The 22,929-nt window shown below is 40.6% G+C and overlaps 2 protein-coding genes across 5 annotated transcripts in view; both read right to left on the bottom strand.

Moving 5' to 3' along the window:
- The window catches only part of ebf2 (EBF transcription factor 2), a 37,166-nt gene extending 23,537 nt beyond the window's left edge, over positions 1-13,629 (bottom strand). For 2 of the 4 annotated variants that reach the window (XM_007572099.2, XM_016681774.1), the window contains exons 1-6: positions 12,805-13,628; positions 11,163-11,319; positions 9,438-9,495; positions 7,309-7,364; positions 7,118-7,191; positions 5,755-5,823 (exon numbers count right to left, since the gene is read on the bottom strand). In XM_007572099.2, the coding sequence (XP_007572161.1) occupies positions 5,755-5,823; positions 7,118-7,191; positions 7,309-7,364; positions 9,438-9,495; positions 11,163-11,319; positions 12,805-12,938 (548 nt within the window). In that variant the 5' untranslated portion in view covers positions 12,939-13,628. Of the gene's footprint in view, positions 1-5,754; positions 5,824-7,117; positions 7,192-7,308; positions 7,365-9,437; positions 9,502-11,162; positions 11,320-12,804 lie in introns of all 4 variants that reach the window. The other 2 variants (XM_007572098.2, XM_007572097.2) reach the window with 2 other exon arrangements.
- A 6,048-nt stretch (positions 13,630-19,677) lies between these two features.
- LOC103151886 (eosinophil peroxidase-like) overlaps positions 19,678-22,929 on the bottom strand; it is a 7,785-nt gene continuing 4,533 nt past the window's right edge. The window contains exons 8-11 of the mRNA XM_016681776.1: positions 21,167-21,555; positions 20,857-21,056; positions 20,705-20,755; positions 19,678-20,595 (exon numbers count right to left, since the gene is read on the bottom strand). Of these exons, the coding sequence (XP_016537262.1) occupies positions 20,147-20,595; positions 20,705-20,755; positions 20,857-21,056; positions 21,167-21,555 (1,089 nt within the window). The 3' untranslated portion in view covers positions 19,678-20,146. The remainder of the gene's footprint in view (positions 20,596-20,704; positions 20,756-20,856; positions 21,057-21,166; positions 21,556-22,929) is intronic.

The raw sequence follows: 22,929 nt of genomic DNA on the forward strand, positions 1-22,929 counted from the left end.
TCATTTTGCTGACATGAATTTGAGAATATAAGCAACTGTATAAAATAAGAATCTATACAGTGAGTCTGAGAAAACCGTCTCCTTTGACATTGTTGTCTCAGACATAAACCTTACAGTGCCTATATAATGGCCTAACAGAGCAACTTGGCGGCAGATTTTGAGTACGCATCTGGGAGTGGGGAGGAATTCGACCCCTGACACGGTCCAAAAAAATGCTGCAGCATTTATTCTCTGGCTGATAGTTTAATGTTCTTTTCCCAAAGACTCTTTAGCTGCTATTTTGTTTTTTTGGATGCGAGCAGAAAAATGAGGAGTCTGCAGTTCCCCGCCATTAGCAGGACAAGGAGAAACTGCTGCGGCCTGCTGCGAGGGCAAAGTCGACGGCCTCCAAGAAACCCCTGCATCACCATATATTTTTTAAGATTTGCTTCTGACAAGCGGGGAACAAGCATATGGAAAGGCTAACTCTGAAACAGATGGTCAGACTGACATACCACATCAGCAGAGAGCAGACATTTGCATAAAGCAACAAATAGGATCTGGATTTATTATCAAACTTTGTAGAGCAACTTCATACTTCAAGCTAAAGCCAGGCATTGTTTTCCTGTGATTTAGCATGTATGTTCTGTTCCCTCCATGGAAAAACAGCTTAAAGAATTAATAACTAATAAAAGCAATAAGATCCATCAAGCTGGGAGTCTTTGTAACTGAGTCGATGCTCGCCAATTTTCAGCTAAATTGGTTTGCAAAGATGCAAAAAAAAAAAAAAAAATTAAAAAATTAAAGCCGTTTCGTTCAGTAGCTGAAAACAACATGTTCCTGTGGTACGCGTAACCAGAACCAAGACTACAAACAGATCAATACAGCCCACAACCTGGGATTAAGAGTAATGGATTCCTGTTGGAGCCGAGCAGCTGAAGTCATTTTCAGCTCAAATAATAAGAAGCAAAACAGCCAAACATTGGAAGTTTATGAATGTATGATGCATGTTTGATGCTTAAATGTTTCAGAAATTTCAAAGGAAAATGTGAGAGAATGTGAGATTTTTCTGTAAGTCCATCTTGAGCGTGGGGGGAGGAGAATGCCCTATTGACAGCATTGGAAAATTTCTATTGATTATTCTTCTTTTCTCTGAGCAGTGGCTTGTTAAAAAAGAGCCCTCTTGGAAACACGATCAATTAGTGAGATAGTGCTCGCCATTGATCACCCGACTGCCCCTCACAAGGCCTCATACGATGGATCCCTCCACACACTCCTTATGACTATCTATTGATCTGGGCTTCTTAGCCAAATTTAAAAGCACACACTCGCCGTCAGTCCCCTCCTCCCCATCTGAACCGGACTAACACTAATACTGACATCTGCTTGTCTCCATTGTAAAAACCCTCGGTTCACTCATAAATCCTGGGCCCAGAACCAATATAGTTTCTGAGAGGTCAAGGGTCATGAATGGTAATAACAACGCCATTAACAGATCTGCCTAAGGTTAATACTGAGAGTCCAGATTGAGCAATAACTGGTGGAAAATGCTACTTATTAAAATGGGGGGAGTTTTTTTTATTTTTTTCAGGTTCTGTTCATTAAATTAGTTTGAAATTTAATGAGCTGAAATATTCGCACTTGTGAAATATTCCCAAATTTTGGGGGATTTATTTCAAATACAAAAAATTTAGCTGAAGTGCTTTTAAAAGAAAACAAAAGCGGTGTAAAGTTTACCTGTGAGAGTTTGATGAGCAACATTTATGGTGATGAGCCAAGAGTAATCGATCTCTGTTTTTTTTTCTTTTTTCTACTAATCAATCATCAAACCAATCAGTGAGCCAGTCACCCCATCAGTCAAAGATAAGTGGGCCTTCTACAAACACAGAAGCCACTTGAAGAGTACTGTGGTTCACCAATGTTAAGATTATACAGATGTAAAACTATTAGACGCAGCAGGCAGTGGAGCATTAGATAATGCTCGCCCATATAAGCAACTTGAGTCATCTCTTTGTCAGCGGCTGCCCTTGCCCTTTTCATCCTTCCGTCCCTGCACCCCCCGTATCCCCACCCCTCCTCATGGATCAGCTGTGATCTCCTCTTTCTCTTTTCTCTCAAATCGGGATTAGTGAGTAGGAGGGGTGCAGGGGGCTGCGTGGTGCAGCAGCACCAGCAGTGGTAGCACGGGGAGGAGACTGTGGGGGGGGGTGAGAAAACTGAAACAATATGGAAAGGAGATTAGAAAAGTGGGGGTTTGAGGCCGTTTGGGGAATTGCAAACTCCCTTGTGCTTGGGTAGGTGTCCTAATGACACCGCCTAATTATGGCAAAATTAGACAGGCTAAAGGGAATGGGGTAGGGGGCGAAAGAGACGGAAAAGGGAAAAGAGAAGAGGAGCATGGGAATTAAGAAATTGGGAGTCAAAATAGTAGGAATACAGAGCGAAAGAAAAGAGAGAGAGAGAGAGAGAGAGAGAGAGTGGTGTGTGAGCTTGGGTGGGTGTGGGGGGGGCTTAAAGGAAGGAGGCACGAGGCTGCGAGTGTGAGAATAAAGAGCAAAAGAAGGAGGAAAAGGGTGGAAAGCAGCGGCTGGGCGACGGGAGCGAGTGGGCCCCAGAACGCTGCATGTTAATTGGAGAACAGGTGTTGGGGCTGGGAGCAGGAGGCTGATTACTGCATCCACAGAAACAGACCGTCTCCTACACACACACACACACATGCATGGCTGCAGACAAACACACACACCCACACACACATCCACACACATGAATAATTTAAGCTCCAAGCAGTGACTGGGGAAAAAGGTCACAGTAAGGGTCATACAGACACACAGACAATCGTTCATACATCCATATACATACATAAATAAAGGATCGCAACACAAACACTAAAAACATACATCATTCCCGTGAGCACACGAGCAGCGCAGAGATTCTGGGGATGCAGAACTGTGCTCAACCGATCACTTTAAGTTCGGTCTTGGAATAGAAAACCCGATGTTGGTCACGCACAGTTCCATCGGCTTATCAGAAAATAACTGCCTGCTAATTGGTTGATCCCCGAGGAGAAGATTCTGCGGATCAGTTATGATGGAGAAGCTCCCATCAAGATAAAACGGGCCCAGTCTGATTAGTTCATCCTGCAGGTCAACGACTTCAACCCTTGAGAGATGCACATGAGCCTAAACTGATATACAGACGCTTAAAAGCTTGGTTTGTCCTTACTGACGTGCTGAAAAGCTACTTACAGGTTAATTTCAAAGATAGTTTGACTATGTTAGGAGGAAGTACGAAATAAAACAAGGGGCCAAAATGGGTCATTGTTCGAACTGTATGCCACTGTAAATGGGAAAAGCAGCTGCTCTGCCGTATTCTGGGAAAACTCAAGAAACAACAGCGCGATTTTTTTTTTCTTTTTCCGTTATATGAAAACTATCTTCAGCAGAGATCCTTAGAGACACACTGTCAACAGCCAGCCAGCTTGAACTGAGGAGGGGAAAAAGAAAAAGGTCCTTGACGTATATGAAGTGTGTGTTTCCTTGACAGACAATTGAGGGGCAGAAGAGCGGGAAGAGGGGCAGAAAGGTGGGAGTGGAAGAGAGACAGGGGAAGAGGTGATGAGGGTTGTGTCTCTGACATCACAAAGAAACTATTCCACATGTACGGTTTGCTCGTGAGCATTCATCACTGCGGTTAATGCCAAGCAGACAATGCAAGGCCTCCGGGAAGCCCAGGACGTGAAGTCTCACCCGCACGCTGATTACAGAGGGGTGGTCATCTGGCACAAAGCCTGACTGGCTGTGAAGGTGAGCATTTATTATGAGAGCCGACCTACAGGAGGGAAGTAAATACGTGCTTCTGATGAAAGGGAACATGTGCTTAGACCAGGTGAAACATCAGGAGTGAAGAAATTGCAGCAGATCCAGAAAGGTTAAAAATATCAGCATTTTGCAGATAAACAGGCGACTCGATAAATTAGAAGATTATCAGAGATTCAAATCCTTATAAAATCCAATTTCTTGTAAATTAAACATTATATAAGACTAACAAAAGAAAATACTTCAATACAGAAATGTCATGTTATACCTCTGTCATAGCAGACACAATCATAGTAATAATGACTGCTGACTTGCCCCACAAAATCCTACTAGTAAAGAAGTTGGCTGTTAAAAGAGTACTGTTTGCTAACAGTTTAATGGAAAGTTAAGTGGAAGAAAGAAGTGTGGAAGAAAGAAGTGTGGAAGTGTGGTAGAAAATGTTTCTAAAGGCTCACCAAGGCCTTTAGAAATGAGAGTTGTGTGCTGTATCAAATTACATGACTGAAACATTCATAATCACTTAGTTAATTGTGTTAGAGTGTATTGGAAATTAAACATCAAATAATGTGCAAAGTTTTAATACCACCATATACTTGAAAAATTCTCAAGCTCATAAAAAAATAAATCAGATACAAACTGCATCTGTAAGTAATGTTTGTAAGAAACTAAAAGCATCCAGTGAGCAGCTGACACGGAGCCTTCATCCCTCAGCCAATCATTGACTTCATGCCATGTTTTCAGCTAAAGGCTCCCTGAGAGTCACCATGTTTCAGAGACCTGCAGCCTGACGGCAAAGCTGTTCAAGGTGAAAGAAAATAACGTTCAGTCCCTACAATAAATAATGGATCTATTAAGAAGGAAACTGCACAGCTGTTTTATTCACACGGTATCACAAAACAATGCAGGAGGTCATCCCTGGCTGTTTCTGAGTAAATGTAATTTATTTTCATTTAACCTTTATTTAAAGGATTATTGACAAAAATTACTTTTTGACAACCTACTGGTATCAAAGAGTTCAAAAATCCCATTTTAATCTCAATCCACTACAAATAGATCCAATTCCTCCTCTAAGTTTAAGCACTTCTTTTATGCCAGATTTATTCTCATGTCAGAGTTAACTAGTTTAATGGCCAGGTATTGAACTGATAAGGTGCAAAAAGCATAACAAGTCCAAATAAAAACAAAAACCATATCTTAAGACCAGCTCTGTGTCATTTTATCACCATTTTGTATCTAAAAACAAACCTGTAAGTAAAAAAAAAAAAAAATACTTATACTATAGTGTTCAAGTTGCTATTTTGGTGTTAAACTTATGACTTAAAGCATTAAAGTTTAAATGTTAAGTACAGTTTAAGTTAATTGTACGTTAACATCTTAAAACATTGCATTACACCCTGTTTCTGCTTATTTTAGTTTGGATCCTCATTCAAAGCCATTTGCTTATAACAAATTAGGCCCCCTGATCAAATCAAAGTAAGTTGTAGCAACATTACTGGTAGAAAATAAGAACACCTCTATAAATCATCCATTGTGACATTTTTCCTCCTCATGGGTATGAACTGATTTTTCTTGCAGTAGTTGGCTTTACTGCAGAAGAGTTGAAGGTGAATCTCCCCAAATAGAAAGTGTACGCGATGGAAAAGGGATTAAATGAGCAACACCCTGAAGACCACATTTTCTTTTCTTTTATTTGTATTTGTGTCCCATCTTGGCAGCTTAGGCGAATGGAATAGTGGGACAGGTTGCCTTTCAGTGTCAGTCAACAGTTGATCAACAAAAAGGGGTGGGGGGGCTGCTTTAAAACACAAACTATCTTTACATTTAAGGAATAGATGAAAGACTTAAACGTTTCAATTTTTTTTTTCTGTGTGAGTGTTTACTTTCATGCAAAAAGAAAAGCCAAACTGGACATTAGGTGTGTAGTGGTGGATTATTGGAGGTACATGTTTCCTGTCATTACCTGTCAATGATGACCGGATCAGAGGGCGTCTCATTGCGATTGCCACAACTTTTCTTCTCACAGCAGCGGCTGGGTGGGTGGTTGAAAGAAAGAGAGAAAAAAAGTCAGAAAATGAAACCAAACCGGCCATTATTTGTCTGGCCCATCAGCATCAACAGCCCCAGACAACGCTTCTCTGCGGTCGGCCAAAATCCAGAAACACACAAAGGAGGCATGAGAGGGGAGGGGAAGAAGAGACAAAAGAAGAAAAGAGGAAGAAAAGGTACAACAACACACCCTACAAACAGTGAGAGACCATTCAAAAGTGAAAAGCCAGCCAGGCAATCTGTCACATTGATTCTGAAATCAAACTCAACCCCCATGCAGCTCCACTGCACACACACACACACACACACACACACACACACACCCTATCCCACAGCATCCTACCATTCGTCAGCGGTTCTGTCCGAGGAGCCTGCTGGCCAGCCCCCCTCCTGCCCCCCAACACACCTCCCTGTCCCCTTCACTGCATAACAAAAGTGCCCCCACCCCTAACCATCTGCCACCCCTACACCTCGCCTCAGCCCTCCCGTGTCCCAGCTTGGCCCTGCCCTTCCCCCCGCCGCCCCCCTGTCAGACGGCCTCACTCCCCAGCTGTGACGCTTGCCCTCTGCCTCCTCGGCTCTGTTATTAGCCAGCTGTGAGTCACATTCGGGCATCTGCTGGCCACACAATGGCAGAGCCCGGTCCGTCTCAGTTCCTCTCTGCGTGTCCCAGGACCGCATCCTTTACCTCTCTGAGTCCCAGGTCAGTGCCCCACTTCCAGACCACACTCCCCATCCATAACCCATCCCTTTCACTTGTCCTCTTCCTTCACCTCATAACAATAAAATCGCCTTGGTCCTTATTCAGATTCAAGTTTTTAAATGCTAGTAAATCAGCGCTTTAACACTGCTTGCCGGAGTACTCTTGTCACACCATGTTCACACATGCCATCTTAGCTAAAATATAACAGCGGGAGTTATAGTTCAATGAGCAAAGAGAGGAAACTGTTGCCCATTAATTGCCTGGTGCTGGTAGCTGAGTTCTGCCTGCAAAAAAATCCCGGGTCAGAAAGAGAGGGGGCCCAAGAAGAAACAGGAGCTGGACCAGCGACCTGCTGCGATACAGCGGAAAGCAGCAGGGGGTCAGCACTGTAACAAGGATGATGACAGGCAGGGTAGACTTATAGTTTAACAACACCCCCGTTTTTAAGGGGGGAAAAAAAAGAGTCCCAAAAGCACATTTCATTGATGCTGGGAAAATCAGAGTGTAACAGAATAATGGATGTTTGGATTTAGTCCCGTTGAGCAAAAAATTTCAATCACTGTATGTCACTCACCTGCACATAACCTCATGCGTGAGCAGAACTCTGCACATTTCTGGGTTCTTGTTCTGTCCCTCGTACGAAATGGGCTGTGAGGAGGAAATAAAGACCAGCGGGCCGGATTCAGTTTCATGTGGGAAAGCTAAACTAATTTCTTTAGGATGAATTGGAATCCTTTCAGGAAGATTTAAAGAAAGTCTGCTGACCTGTTTGGTGACGGAGTCGATAAGTCGCGCGTAAAGATCTTGCTCCGTACGAACCCCTGTGAGAAAGAAAAGACAGGATGTGGATCTCATCAATAACATTGCAACTTGTTCTGAGCAGGAGGAAAAGGGAGAATTGCTACGCACGCGGGCAATTTTCGTTTGATAAATCGAGACCCATCAAGTCTGGATTTATTTTTAAAAATCACATCAATACCACAGTATGTCAGGGGCAGTCCTGAAATTCTCAAGAATTCTCTCAACACCCACTGAACGCTAAAAATAAAGTAACCAGATTTATGGGATACATTATTCTTTTTCAACCTCCCGACAGTCTCACACACACACAAAAAAAGTATTGAATTCAGTCCAGACAACTGAGGAGAACAAGCATGGTGTGCAATCATATTATTTCTGCAATGGTTTCTGAGGGAATTGAGTCATTTGATGTTTGATAAACATTTCTCATGTCCTACTTTAGGGCTGTAATTTACAGGATTCTCACGGATTTCCTAGGATGTGCTCTTTAGGGTTGTTTCTGTGTTGGCTTTGGGCTGGAAGTTGAGATGATTGACAAAGAGTTATAAAACAATACAGAAAGTATTCATAGTCCTTGAGCTTTTGCACATTTTGCTACAGAAAGAGCAGAAACTCTAATCCTTTGAAGGGGATGCTGCAGCTTTACCGACTCAAACAAGGAAGGAGAGAAAAACAAAACAATACAAGGATTTAAAAGTTTGTTGGATTTTTTTACACATAGAGATTTTTTTTTTTCAATCAAATGGATTTAGGTCAGAACTTTGACTAGGCAATGCTAACACGTGAATGTGCTTTAATTTAAACTATTGCATTGTCACTCTGGCTGTAAGCTCAGCGTCTTTGTCCCGCTGGAAGGTGAATCAGGTTTTTTTTTTTCTTTTTTTTCAGTCTCTGCCGTGGATTTGGCTCCATCTAGCTTCCGTTAAACCCTGGCCAGCTTTCCTACAGCATGATGTTGCCACCGCCATGCTTGAAAGTGGGCATGGTGATGTTCAGGTGTAATTTTCTTCTCATTTGACCCGAGGTTCTCGTTTCACATGTTTGCTGGGTCCATCGAATCTCTTGAGGCAATCAGTAAAACTAGACTTCTTATGGCTTTCTTTCAACAGAAACCTTCCTCTTGCCTCTCTTTCGTAAAGGTTCATTGGTCTTCATGATGCAGTCAGTCTCCTGAGGTCTCCACAGAAAAGCTGAATTAAATGACTTCTGAATATAGAACTGGGTTTTATTTGAGGATATTTGAGTAAAGAGGGGCATTTACAAATGTACACCACAGTTTTCTGGGGTTTTCAAATCAAATGGTATCACTTTCCTTCACTTCACAATCATTTGCTACTTTGCCTTGGTCCACCTGAATAAAATTCCTTGATGCTTCTGGTGGCAAATTGACAAAACCTGAAAAGGTTCATAGCACCTATCTGCAACTGCGACGACATTTAGAAACTTTAAGTTCAAAGCGCAGAATGGAAAGAAACACCGTTTAATGATTTGCTGCATGAGAGAAGACAGTCGCTGTTCATGTATTTTCTCTACAGAGGCTTTTGAGAGTATTGCTTTTAAAAATGTGTTCCTCTCATCAAAGTCTCGATTGAGATGCCTTTGATATCGCTTCGTGGGAGAAGGGGAGGGGGTGGAGGGCATTCAGAGGAAGTGCTCTTGGCGTGCTCGCGTGTACATGCGGTGCGTTCATCTCTGCGTGAAGGGGGCTTCTCCAGAACTCGTCTTTTATCTTCTCTCCCATGGGTGCCACTGGGATGGCAGAGCAGGGGCAGCGGTGACTCAGGGGAACCACAATTTTCTGTGCATCCCCTGATCTGATGTGAAGGAACTGCCGGGGCAGAGGGTGGGGGTTCGGATGGGGTGGCAACATTTATCTCATTTTCCTCTACTGGAGCCCAGAGGTAGCTGCTTGGAGGGCTTTCAAATCTTAGAAAAGGCAGATCAGGCAATGAGCTGCAAAGGGATTGGGGGTGTGACGGAGAGGTGTGTGTCCCTCGAAACTCTTACGACTCCTGGTAGTGAGTCTAATATAACTTGTTATGGCAAAATTAAATCAAAATACAGTTGTTGTTTTGTTTTTTTTGTCAACTCACCGTTACTGTAGAGGAGCTGGAGCTTGTAGTGTGTGCCGTTATTTGTCTTTTCTCCTGTCTGCTCCTTGGAAAGAGGGGAAAAAACACACAGAGGGAAGCACAATGCATGCCGATAAGTACACTGGGTTAGAGACATCTGCACATGGGCATCAGAGTTAAGCACCAAATGAATTAACATCCTGGAGTTTGCTCTTCTCCATGGAGCATCTTCCAGGTCAGAGCAGTAAGCTCAAAGCTCATCATGCATATAAGCTGAGCACTTAACCTTCAGCTCGGGGCTCACTGTAGAGACAGGAACCATCATCTCTGATACAAGGGTCCTGAAACGGAGAGATCTGACCAAACGGTCGTTTCTGCTGCAAAGCAGGGGGAACATTTGTACAAGCTCGTGTGTATGTGCAGGAGGAAAATTGTGTTCTCCCCCCCTGCTGTGTGTGTGTGTGTGTGTGAGCCCGAGCACCAGCGGACCTTGACATAAAAAACTTCTTTTCCACCATCCCTCCTTCACCCAAGCTCTCACTTCTTCCCTGTTTGGCTCTTGTTCCGCCTCTTTCTTTCTCATCCTCTACCTCCACTGGTCTTTCTAAGTGGTCTCAAAGGAATGCTCTCTGGTCCAATAACCCAGGAGGGCCTGCATCTCGCAGAGATGAGCTCAGGAAAGGAGGAGAGCAAAAGGGGAGCGAAAAAAAAAAAGAAACAGGCAAAACGAGGTGGTTGTAAAAGAAAAAAGGGGGGAAGAAGAAAGTGCAGGAATTAAGATGCATGAAGACAAACTCAGAGCCTAATATGAGGAGTGAGACGGCGACACAACAGGTGATAGATGGATGCCTGGCTTCATAAAGTCTTTGCAAATGCACTCAGAGGAGCATTTATTTTGCCATGCCATCGCTTTACTGCTGCATAATTGCGAGGCAAAAACAGATGCCAGGGTAACCATGCAGAAAATGAACTTCTCCCCTGTCATCATGTGAGTCGGCGCTGGCCTGTGTGGCACGACGAGCAGCACAGTGACAGCTTTCAGACCTGGCATTAGCACCGCTGCCAGCGTGAATGACAGCGCAAATATGTTTCGGCCTCACGTGGCAGGAAGGTGTCCCCCTTTCTACTCCTCTCAGGACGGAGCTGCAGGAGGTCCACTGCCCTCCACACAAAACACGAACATCCGTCGGACGTGGTCAGAAGGATCGCTCCTTCACATCCAACTCTGAAGCTCTTTCCTCATTTCACTCGTGTCCAAACCGAGAACATTTCAGACTCAACAACAAGCCTTTCCACTGAAGCACGGGGGGGGGGCTCCAACGAAAAGACACTTTGATGATTAGTTCACTGTATATCTTAACAGCAGCAAGCATGATTTGCATTTTAAAAAGTGGTGATATCCTCCTAATGAGGCGAGCTGCTAATTAGTCATTAGTTATTCTTTTTCAATCCCCCATCATCAGCTCATTGAGGGTGAAGCTCGTGTAAACATGTAGCCGTCAGCTGTTCGATATGTTTGGCTGTACTCAGGATGGGGAAGATTAGGTAGAGCACCTGGTTAAAGTGAAATGTTGTCTGATTTTAGATGCATTACTTTATGTTTTGTTTTATTTTATTTTATTTTATTTTTTATTTTTATTTTTTGCACTGTGTGTTTCTCTTCAAAGGAAGTGTTGGGATGAAAAAAAATTTGGTTTTGAATTGATGTCACCCTGAGACAGTTTATCAAGACAGAAAGGCATTCACCTTCTCGTGCTCAACAAAGTCCACAAACGCCGTCCTCTCCACCTCCACAGGTTGGCCGTGTCTGTCATAGAGGGCCAGGACAAAGTGGAAAAAGTTGGACTTGCGAAGATTGGAAGGCGGCTGCTTCTCAAAGTGAGCTCTTGACAGGGCCACTCCACTGAGGACACAACAGGAAGAGACACATTCAGCTCTCAGGAATCATTGTGTCTAGTTTAACTCTTTGTTTGTGAGGCTGCTGCATTCTCCTTCAAATTAGAATGTGGAAAATGAATAAAAACTGGAAACACAATTCTGAGAAATATTGGAGTTTTTTGTTTAAAGATGTTTCAGATATTCTGAAAAAAAAATTGAAAGGTAAAAAGTTTAGCTTTTTAGTGTTTATTTTTCTTTCTTTTTATTTTTAAGTCAAAAACATGTCTTTAATAAATAAATTATAAACCTATACAGACAAACCTTGCATAGTCTGATTCATTGCAAAAATGTAAAGTCACATTATTTCAGCTCATGCTCCTGTTTTGAAAAAAATATCCTTCATTTGGACTTAAATGTTACAATTAAAGGCATTGACAAACAACACTAATTTAACATAATATAGATTGAAAATAAAACGTAATATGAAAGAAACAAAAGACACTTTTGACCTGGAGGAGCACCTTATTAAAATCCAAAACATGAGGAATTAATTTTTAAAAAAGTAAAGGTTTTGAACACATCTCATGTTTGTCTCCATTCAGACATGCAACATTTATTTAAGTTCGGTTTTGAAATGGTCCATTTACTTTTTTTTTTATCTTATAGTTCTTTTCTTTGAGGAGAAGGTTGCTTCATGTAAAATAAGTAAATATGAATTAAAATCATCCTTGACAATTCTCTTTATTGATAATGAGTTAAGCATTGCGCCTGTTTTAATAATAGTTTTAGCTTAACAAAAATCCAATTTATTGCGCTGAATTGAACAAAACAAATTAACTTCTTTTATATCGTTAAATAAAGCTACAGCTTTACTTCTTCGCTGATCGTTTTCTTAAAAATAAAGCTACGCTAGTTTGGCTTTTTGCGACGTAACTTTGCACTCAGTTGGAAAACAAAAAAATGTGCGACAGAATAATAAGAAAATGTTTTAATCTCACTGTCTGCTGCTGATAAAATTAACTTTGCTCTTTTCGAAAAGTTTTAAATTGCTTAAGCGGTAAAAAACGGGTTTTTGGATTAAAATAATTGAACGAAATTGAGAAAACTGTGGAGTATAAATTAAGTTTAAATTTTAATTCAATACATAAAAGTCTGATTGTTTTTTTGTTTGTTTTTTTCTTTGCCTTAAAACTTTTGCGATAATTGTACAGTTTTCATCCAAACTTGAACGTTTTGGACAGGAAAAACCCTGTTGCGCATCAAAAACAAAAAACCAAATTTCAACCCTAAATCTAATTTACAACATCATCTCTCGTTGTGTCCTCTCTAAAGAGTTTATTTGTCATCATGTGAGCCGTTGTTTTCATATTTTACAGCGAGTGTTTCCTGTAATTTTCTGACTCTATTCTCACATCTACTCTCCAAACTATTTCCTAACAAGCCATAAATTAAATTCTGCACAGTTCTGAGAGGCAAGCGTAGCGGGGGAAAGTTGAGTTTCGCACTTTACCTTTGCGCTGCAACGTTCGCATCCACAACTCCAACATTACGCACCCACGACCGGACTGGATCCATCTCCTCTCCAAGAGTTCTCTCTTTTAATCCGCTCACGTCTCGTATTAGCTGCTCCTGGATCCCAAACATTTAAAACCCTGTCCTGGTCGCTTGGATGACTTTTTGAAAGTCTGTTATGATTTGGTTCGGAACCGACAAGATGTTCCTGGACAAGTTGAAGCACTTCAGTAACGAACAGAGGGTCCACTTCAGGGCGCCGCGCTCCCTCAAAAGCGCCGCAAAAGAAGCTTCCAGTTAGCTTTTTTGGGGGGGGAGGTGGAGAGAAATAAATAAATGTCTGGTGCTGTGTTATGACTCTTAACGGGGCTCAGTAGAAATCCGCACGGACTTTCTTTCATTCAAGGCTCAAAAGATGAATGTAGATATATGTCTCCACAGATTACAATCATTGTCCGAGCGCACATCTCGAGCAGGAGTGGGAGCGCAGCGGATCATCTGCTCCAACAGAGAGGATCAGACGGGGATGGAGATGTACTTTAAAAAAAAAAAAAAAAAAAAAAAAAAAAAAGTAGATCTGCGCGCAGAAAGTCTTCCTTTGTCACAAGGCCGGGTTGGATCAAAAACAGCTGATCCCGAGGCCAGTAGGCTTGGAGTGAGCCGCTGTCCTGGAGCATGAATGAGACCCTCCGCCGGGATGGAGCGTGGAGGAGGGGCCAAGTGCCATATGGGGGACCGATTGTTGAAATGGATGCTCTCATTGGTGTAAAGTGCATCCGTTGTTTGGACCGCTGCCAGATTCACTATCCAACCGGTGACTCTCAGAGCAAACTTTCACACAACAGTTCAACCAGGTTTGACTCTTTCTTTTTTTTATTTATTTATTTATGTTTTTTTTTTCTTCTTTTTTTTTTTTTTTTTGTTAAAGCAAACTGTCAACGTTTGCATCATAGACACTTTTATATTTGGACAGAATAACTAACATTGAGATTATAATATTTATTCTGTGTTCAGCTATCACAGAAAAAACTCTGAGTATAGCTTTGCTTCAAAAAGCAAAATAAAATGTTAGCAAATTGTTGAGTGCCTGCATGTTTATTATTATTATTATTATTATTATTATTATTATTATTATTATTATTATTATTATTATTATTATTATTATTATTTAAGTAGCTTTGTGACATTTCAGATAAAAGTTCCGGCACCAATGTTGCACTAAAAAAACAATCTGTAAGAATTAAGACAATAAAATCATTGTAAGAATTTTATAAAGTTTAATGTAAGCAGTTTGTCAACGTTTTGAGTCTATCATGATAAGGTGGGTAAAGCTTCATTGACAACATCAATCAACATTTAGTAATAGCTCTTGCTAGCAAGCAGCATTTCCAAACTTGTCCCTATTTCTAACAAGTATTCAGATCCCTCTTTTAAATTTATTTCAAAGAAGTGACCGGCAACAAATCTTATGACATTTCCTGGTATTATTGGAGGCTTCTGATGTGAAGATAACAATCATTATCTCAAAAAGAATGACTTGGGACATTTGTACATCCCTCAGATGTCCCAAAGTGCTCACATGTGGCCAAGTTCTCACACATCAGTCCTTCCCAGTTGCATCCAGAGCAGGAAATGTTCACCCTGATCAGTGAGGCGGCTTTAATTTCTGTCTGTTGTTCATATTTCCAAACAATAGGGAGTGGGCGCCCCCCAGAGTTGTGCACATGGTTAAAAAATGAAGACAAAATTAGAGCAAAAAATGCTAAAGTTGGTTTCTGATTCAAAGCTGTAATTTAAATGAATTATTTGTTTGTTTGTTTGTTTGATTGATTGTTTTCAAGAATCTGGAAAGCATTTCACCATCTCTGGTCAAAAGTGGAAATAATTAAGCTGGTTAGATCATAATTGGATCATTTTACTGATTTATAATAGAGCTTGAGATTCATGAAACCTTAAAAGAAAACAAAAAACACTTATCAAAGTTTTCTGAAATTGGACAGAACAAGTTTGATTGGTCAAAGTACCGTAGTGACTTTCGAAACTTTTGTTCTGCACATCACTTAAGTTTACCGTTTGCACTGTTGCAAAGACAGTTAAAGCTGAATTCAAACTATTTAGATCAAATTTAATAATCTTGGATGGACGTTTTTTTCCCAGAAAAACCCTCATCATTAGCAACAAGTTCCTCCTGGAAGAAGAAGTTTGGCTTCCATGGTGTTTAACTTGATACAGTTTTGGGTATAGCTATTCTTGTAATTCCATTAAAAAAAAAAGTCTCTAATGAATTAAACCAATATTGAACATCACATTAACAAAGTGATGTTTCAATAAAAATGTAAATAGATTTAATGGCTAACATTCAACACGCTTCAAAGCTCATTTTTTTTACAGTGCAGCATCCTTTACAGCTAAAGAAAATCCTGTTTGGTCTTTTCATTCAAGTCAGCGTTTAACACAAGTGCGCTCTCGACAGGGGCGCGTCTTTTAGCAGCTCCACCGTCTGGTCCTTTGAACGCTGTGATTTCACTGAGGACACATCGCATCAGTGTCAGGAGAAACAATGGCCGTCTGGTTGCTCCATCAATCTGCAGCAGCAGCGGTCAGGGCTGCGCTCCCATTGGCGTTGGTTCCTCTGCCTGACAGAGCCCGAAATGAGTTCTTAATCAGCGCTGGGCACTCAGACGTGTCCATCTCAAACGTGTGAACTTTTGTAAATTTAACTTTGTTTTTGAATCTGATGGGACTTTCGTATTACAACTATTTTACTTTGTGAAGCCAAAATAAATAAATAAATAAATAAATAAATTCTGTTTGTTGAAGTAAAAAAAAAAAAAAAACTTTTACTTTTTATATATTTTGACAGTTTAGCTGATCTACACTTTTTGGGTTCACCAGAAAGAACATTTTGCATATTTTGGACGGATTTGCAGCTGAAATTAATTTCCTCTTCCACTGGCTTGCTCATAAAAAGACTTTTTTTTTTTTTTTTTTCTTGAATCCTGGTTCCTTGCCCCTTACCGGGACTATTGTCTCTATGTGGGGTTTGTAAGCCCGGACAATGAATGTAAATCTCCCCCCTTGGATCCCGCCTCAGCCCACCATCTGCCAGCGCGGGACAAAGTCAGATGTTCTCCCAATTATAAGCGCAGTCTCGGGGAATCCTGTGGACCAGACTCCAGCCCTGTCGCCTTGTCCCTCAGCACACCTCTCTGCTTGTGTGACTGACAGCCACACTTAACCCCAAAACCGTGAAAAATCTGCACATGATGACAAATCATAGAAATTCCGGCACTGCGTACTAAAATAAGAGCACTGCAGGTCGGAAATGTACTTCATTTTTGGGTTTTGTAAGTCATTGGGTCAGAAACCTTTATTTGCTATATTGCAAAAAAAAAAAAAAGATTTTATTTATATTATATACTTGCACAAAATTCATTATTGTATTAAAATTAAAGCAATACTAAAAGCAGACTTAAGTAAGAATTTATTAAATGTGAGCTGAAATCTTTGTCAAGGATCTAATTGGAATGAATATAAAATCTGTTGTGAATCTTGATTTAATATTTCTGTAAATGAATGGTATCTTTTTCTTTGCCCTGTCATTTGTTTGTGAAAGATTGAGATATAAAAAAAGATTTATTTTAATTCAATGGGCCTCAGTTAAACCTCAGTTAGAGATGCAGATAAATCACTTCATAAAAAAAAAATATGGATCAAATAACAGTGTGTTCATGTAGGAGTAGCTGTGTTTCTTTGGGAGATAAAACCAGATCACGTGCAGCGTTAAAAATGTTAGGAAGACAAAACAGGGCCTGACTGGATCAAGCAGTAACCTGAAGGCCCCAAAATAATGTTGTTGATTTCCTTTTATTAACAGATGTCTTTCAAACATGTTTTAAAAAATAATCTACAGGTAAGTATTACATTTGTTGGATTTTCCTGTAGAAAATTAATGCAACTGTTTGCAAAGGAAGATGTGTGACCTCTAACACGAACTGATAGAAAACAGCATGCTTCTTCTGTGCTTTTTTATGATTTCAGTGATTACCCATAACTTCTTGGGTCACTTTTCTACAGATGAATGAATTCCAAAGTACTAATGTTGTGTCTAACATAGCAAAGTATTTTTGTAGGGCAAGACTTATTTTATGATTCTCTGTAAAAAGAAAAAAAAAAACTTGCATGTCTTAAACTGGTTCTATTGCTTCGTGAAAACCTTGGCTAAAAGAATCAATGCCCAATTCATTACATTTCCTGCTTCTTATGGCTAAAACTGCTGAGATAGTTTATTAAATATGTGTGTTTCTCCTGTGGGGTCAACGGCCTCTGAGTTCGTGAAACCCATCTTCAGTGGCAGATGCATATTTAGTTTCTTAACATCAAAAGGCACAACATGTTTGATAGGCAGACAACAGAGACTGATGATGTCACACTGTCTTCATTGGCTTTTATCTTGTGTTGTGAATGGCTTTTCTATGGTGTTGCAAAGTGAAGATATGAATAAAAATGTTGGCTTTATCCGTTTATAATCCAGCACTATGCAGTTTGCCAACTAAGAGTGAAAAGGAACTTTGTAGAAAAGACAAATTACAATGATTTTTTTATTATTTTTGTACAAATCCTAAAAACCTTTTAAGTTGATGTGTACATAACTAATAATCTGTTGCAATTTGTTTGGGCAGGGTACCAAAATTGTCTCCGGTCCAGGGACACCAACCCCCCTCAATCTGACCCTGACAATAAAGTTGTTGGAGCTGACACCAGAGTTCTGCTCAGTTCTCCATTTTGGTCCATCTGACTCGACAGAACCTGCTGACTGAATGTGTAGGATTTTTTTTTCTTACTTCCTAAAGCACGGAGAGACAAGCAAAAACTGGAGAGTAGACTAAGCCACAAACGTCTTTTTAATCAATTTCCCCCCACTGAGACGATCAGTCTGTGTGTTTTGGAGAAGCTGTGGGTGTGGATGGGGTGAGAGGGGGAACCGGAGGGGGATCAGTGACTGCTAAGCTAAACAATGGGGTATCGTGTGCCGCTCGTCCTCTCCAGCATTCCCCTGCTCCCACGGGACACGCAGAGTCACTTTGTGTGGATGGCGCTGTGACCACGGAGGTCAGGAGGGGGCGTGGCGTGCTCGCGCACGTGCATGTGCATGTGGGCGCGCGGCGATGTGTGTGCTGGGGAGTATGTGGAGACGCAGCAGCTGGTTTCCGTCTCTCCTCTGCGTTGTGCAAAAAAAAACAACAACAACAACAACAGCATTAATGCGACCCTCAACGTCACGCATCGATCATAATATATCAGGAGCTTTTTTTTGTTGTTGTTTGTTTGTTTCTGTTTTCGATGAAGGGTGGAGATTCCAACAGGATGTGGGGTATTCAATGAAACCAGTCATTTATTAAAATAACCACTTATTATTATTATTTGATCCCATATTTCAAGAAGGTGCAGCGTGGCACCTTTTAGCTTTATACAGAAAGACTTCAGATCTATTCATTTGTGTGTGTGTGTGGGGGGGGTTTTTTCTGGAAAACTTGGATTATAAAATGGTTGGAGTTTAACATCTGCTCATTTCAAACGTTTCCTCTTCACTGCAGACACTTTGAAGTTGAGCAGAGAAACACAGGTGTTACATTCAATATTCTTTTCAGTAATTCCAGGGTGCCAGGAGTTTGTTTATGTGATTGTTGTTGCTTGTTTTCAGATTGAAAAGAGTTTCATTTAAAATGAATTTCATAAATGTCGCTGTTCAAACCTCCTGTTTTCCTTAACGAAGTCTTCCTTGAATAATTACTCCGATCTCCCTTTCAGAAAACAAGAAAAGAAAGGCGATGCAAACCTAAAAGTACATTCTGTAACAGAACATGGAGTTATTATGTTAAAGTTGCTCCTGTTTTTATGAAGAGGAATGAGAACATAGAAACTCTACATAACTTAAACAAAGAATGTATATGTGCAACATTAGCAAGTTAGTTATTTTGTTAATTGTATGAAAGCAAAGTATTAGTTTCTGAACTATCCAGGATGTTCATTTGTAATACGACAACTATAAGAGAGTGTAAAAGGATAAATTGTATTCAAAAGAAACTTTATAATTTATAACTTGGTAAATAAAACTGCTCAATCCAGAGTAAACTATTACTAAAGAACAAGTAACATCAATATAAACTGGTAGCAGCAGATTGTTTTCACCAAATAATAATAATAAAATAGTTAAATCAAGATATACTAAATGTATTTCTAATTCTTGCTCTTCACATCAACTCTCTTTATCTGAGCCCAGCAAGACAAATATTTCAGTCTGAAACCCATCACAGTTATGTGCTGTGTTTAAAACTAAACATTAAAGGTATTATTATTACCTAACCTTAATATTATTATTATTAATTATTCCCTTTTCTATAATAAGTTTAAAAATTCCAGGAATAAATTGTATGTCCTAAATAATAATGCAATATTTTGGAACTGACCCTGTTGCTCTTTGCTTCCCTTTGTTGACAGACTTGTACTTTGGCTCCATCTACTGGTCGGATTGTGAGTTGGGACTCCTGAGATTGCAAGCAACATGAAAATACATTCTGCACAGTCCAAAAGGTCACTCAGAAAGACGTTATTTATTGGGTTGATTTTGCTTGCTCTCCCATTGCTTTTGTAGATTCTCACCAGGTAACCTGGGCTAATGGTACAGTCCACAAAATATGAATGTTGGTTTAATCCAATAAGCTCTCTAAATTTTCCAAAGGGTGTGATGGACTTGTGACAATCAGCGTGTACCTCATCTTTAATCCAGTGACTGCTGGATAAAGGCACCAACTGCCTCCCCAGCCCCCACCCTCACTGGCCTTAAAGAAACACACACGTATAGAGTGGATGTATTGATGCAAAAATATCATGATTTATTAGAACCAACATTATTAATCACAAATTCAGGTCAAGCACAAGAATGACCCAGGCATTGGCAAAAGTTTTCATAGGAATGAAACTCAAGCAAATTAAAACATACCAGAAATTACATTTATCTGTGTGGTTAAATAAAACCGATTTGAATACATTCTTCAGGTTCTTTACTTTACAATATCAGTCCACTTTGTTTACTCCTTCATTTAACATGAACATAGAACACCAAAAAATATGCAAAAAAATATTTAGGTTATTTTTTTTTCCAAAATAAAAGGATATGCAAAGTAAATACAGTACCCATTTCATCTTAAGCTACACATTTCTTATTCATTCACAAAAATGAATTTATTTTATTGCCTCTGTTTGAATCATGCTTTTACTCCTTCATTTAAATTGCTTTAAACAGACAGTGCAAACTAAATAAATACTTTAGTACCCTCCTACTCAGTGAACAGCAGATGGCCAGAGAAGAAGCTGTCACTGGTCAGTCCGTTGCCACCATGGTTAGCAATCAGCCACACCCTGTCTCCCTTTGCAAGCTTGATGAAGGTGCTGCCACTGGCTGTGATGTAGCCGCTCTGGCGGGTGGTGAATGAGTGCAGGATCAGCTTTCCGTTATGAAGCAGATCCACACTGGCTTCGTTTTGGTAAATGATGCAGTGGAACTCAAACTCATAGACACCTGGGTGCTCACAGGTGAAAAAGCCGGTCTTGGGGTCATAGCTGTTCTGTCCGTTGTAGATGACATCATGGAAGGTGATGGGGGTACCAGCTTTGGGGAAGTTGTTACCAAGGCGCACAGAGAAGGCGACATGCTCTGCTGCACCAGAAGGTCCGGGAGGTCCAGGGGGTCCAGGGGGTCCTGGCGGACCAGGCGGTCCTGCGGGTCCTTTAAGTACAAATACATGAGTAACATTATAATCAAGATCATCTATGGGCTTTCAAGACAATATACCGTCAGTAATAATGATGATCATATAATGAAGTGGAAAATTTACCTGGTGCACCTGATGGACCTTGAGCCCCTTGTTGACTATCTGGACTTTGAGCTGGAGAAAATATATCAAATCAATGTATTTACTATAACTTCAGAAACTGCACAAATGCAAACAGCAGCAATACTTGTAAGAATATTAAAATGTGAACATACCACCCTCCTTCCATGGACTGAGGTCAAATGCAGGGATGTTGTTACAGTTGGTGTATCCAGAACCTCGAGGTCGGTACTGGAAAGGTTTCTCAGGAACTTCAGTGATCCCAGTGTTGTCACAGATGATTCTGGCAAGAGATGTGCCCCTAATTGCCAGCCTCTGAGCCGCAGTGAAGACACCTTCATTCTCCCACCAAAACCTAAAACAAAACACAGTGTACAAGTTTAACATCTCCAGAGGTAAAAACACAAACACCACATTAATGCTTAGATAGTTCATCAGTAGATTTGTAATTGTCTGTCTTCTCACCTGTCTCCCTCGCGGATGTTCTGGAACTGAGTAGCAATCAGACAGGCAAACAGAGGTCCCACTCTTCCTCCACTGACAAATGGCTCAGCCACTCCTGCCAGCCATGGATCGATGTTGTCAGGTGTACCGTAAAGATCCAGCAGTCCTTGGGCCAAGTCAGTGTTGTTGAGAACCTCAGCCAACTCACTTAGAGTCCGTGGCTGTGACAGGCCACAGAACTCTCGCCATTTGTTGTAGCCTAAACCAAGGACAGACAGTCTAAGACAATGGTTCTTAACCTGGGTTCGACCGAACCCCAGGGTTTCTAAGGTCTCAGGGGTTTGGCGGAGCCTCTGTCGCGGAGGTAAAGACACACTTGTGTAAAGTCGTGATGACGCCCCGTTTTGCCATCACTTGCTGCAGAGGATCATGTTACATTGCTTAGCCAATCAGAGCTGCGGAGGAGCCCTGATTGAAGGAGTTTCACTCTCAGCATGGATTTGAACTTGTGTCTTTAATTACTTCAGCAAAGCTCACAGTTTTTACCAAATTCTGTAGCTTTCGGTGTACTTCTAAATCTGCTCCTTAGTTGCATCTTTTCGGGCTTGCTACTGCCTCTAGTGGCGTGGGAGTGGTAACACAACTAATATAATTGCATTACTAAATCAGAATAGCACAAAGTCTGTAGCAGTGGTGGAGAAAGTACTCAAAAAATTTACTTAAGTAAAAGTACAAATACACAGATAAAAATGTACTCAAGTAAAAGTAAAAAAGTACTGGCTTTTAAAAATACTTAAGTATTAAAAGTAAAAGTACTTGCTGAATGCATTATCTAATCCCTAATGCAATATCATTAAGTGAACCGATCATATTTAATTTTAATACATTAGAAATGTGCCATTTTAATGAACAATGCCACAGATAAAGCATGTTTTTATTATGTTTACAACATAGTTTAGACTTAGATATGTGATTCTATGCATCATATTTTCAGGGATGGAAACATCTTGTCTCCTGTCCCAACATAGCATGAACTTGACTTTTTTTTTTTGGCACTAGTGGCATTTATTTTTAAAATAATTTAACAGAAAGGGGATGGAAAGAAGGTGGGTGGGGGAGGACATGCAACCGAGGAGCCAGTAAGAGTGTTGCAGGAGCCAGTAAGAGTGTTGCAGTCAAGACCACCTACCCAAGACCAAGTCAAGACCAGCACCCTGCGCTATGTGACACAAAAAAAAAAGTTTTACCGATCAAAATTCCTTCTCAAATTGATCTGAAAGATCCAAATTCCCATAAAACACCTAGATATTAAATACTTAGAGCTGAAATAAATTTAATCAGTAAAGATCTGTCCAGATGAATCAGATCGTTCCTGAATGTCATATCACTATATTGCACTTTGGTCACAGTGTTGTCCCGTATTTGCGACACCTCAGTCAACAACTCCACACAATAATTCAGCGCATGAGTGACAACTGTTTTTCATCACAGATGCAACATATGTGTCTCAGTACAGCTAGCTTTGCTAGCATCACGTCCACAGATCTTACCTTTCGTTAAGCTTTCCTTCCAAGTGACGCTAAAAGTTGTAGAAGTCCCCACCGTCTGTGAAAGCGAAGCGCTGCTGATTTTACATGTCGCCATATCTTATGGTATAGAGCTATTATATTATTGACGATTAGACAGACATCTTCTCCCGCTCAGAGGAAACCACTGCGCATGTCTTGGAGCTCCGTGCGCAAGTAACGGGGGAGGCGATGGGTGACAACAGACACTAAGTCACG

The sequence above is a fragment of the Poecilia formosa genome, unplaced genomic scaffold (genome assembly GCF_000485575.1).
Source record: "Poecilia formosa unplaced genomic scaffold, Poecilia_formosa-5.1.2 Scaffold295, whole genome shotgun sequence".
NCBI lineage: Eukaryota > Metazoa > Chordata > Actinopteri > Cyprinodontiformes > Poeciliidae > Poecilia > Poecilia formosa.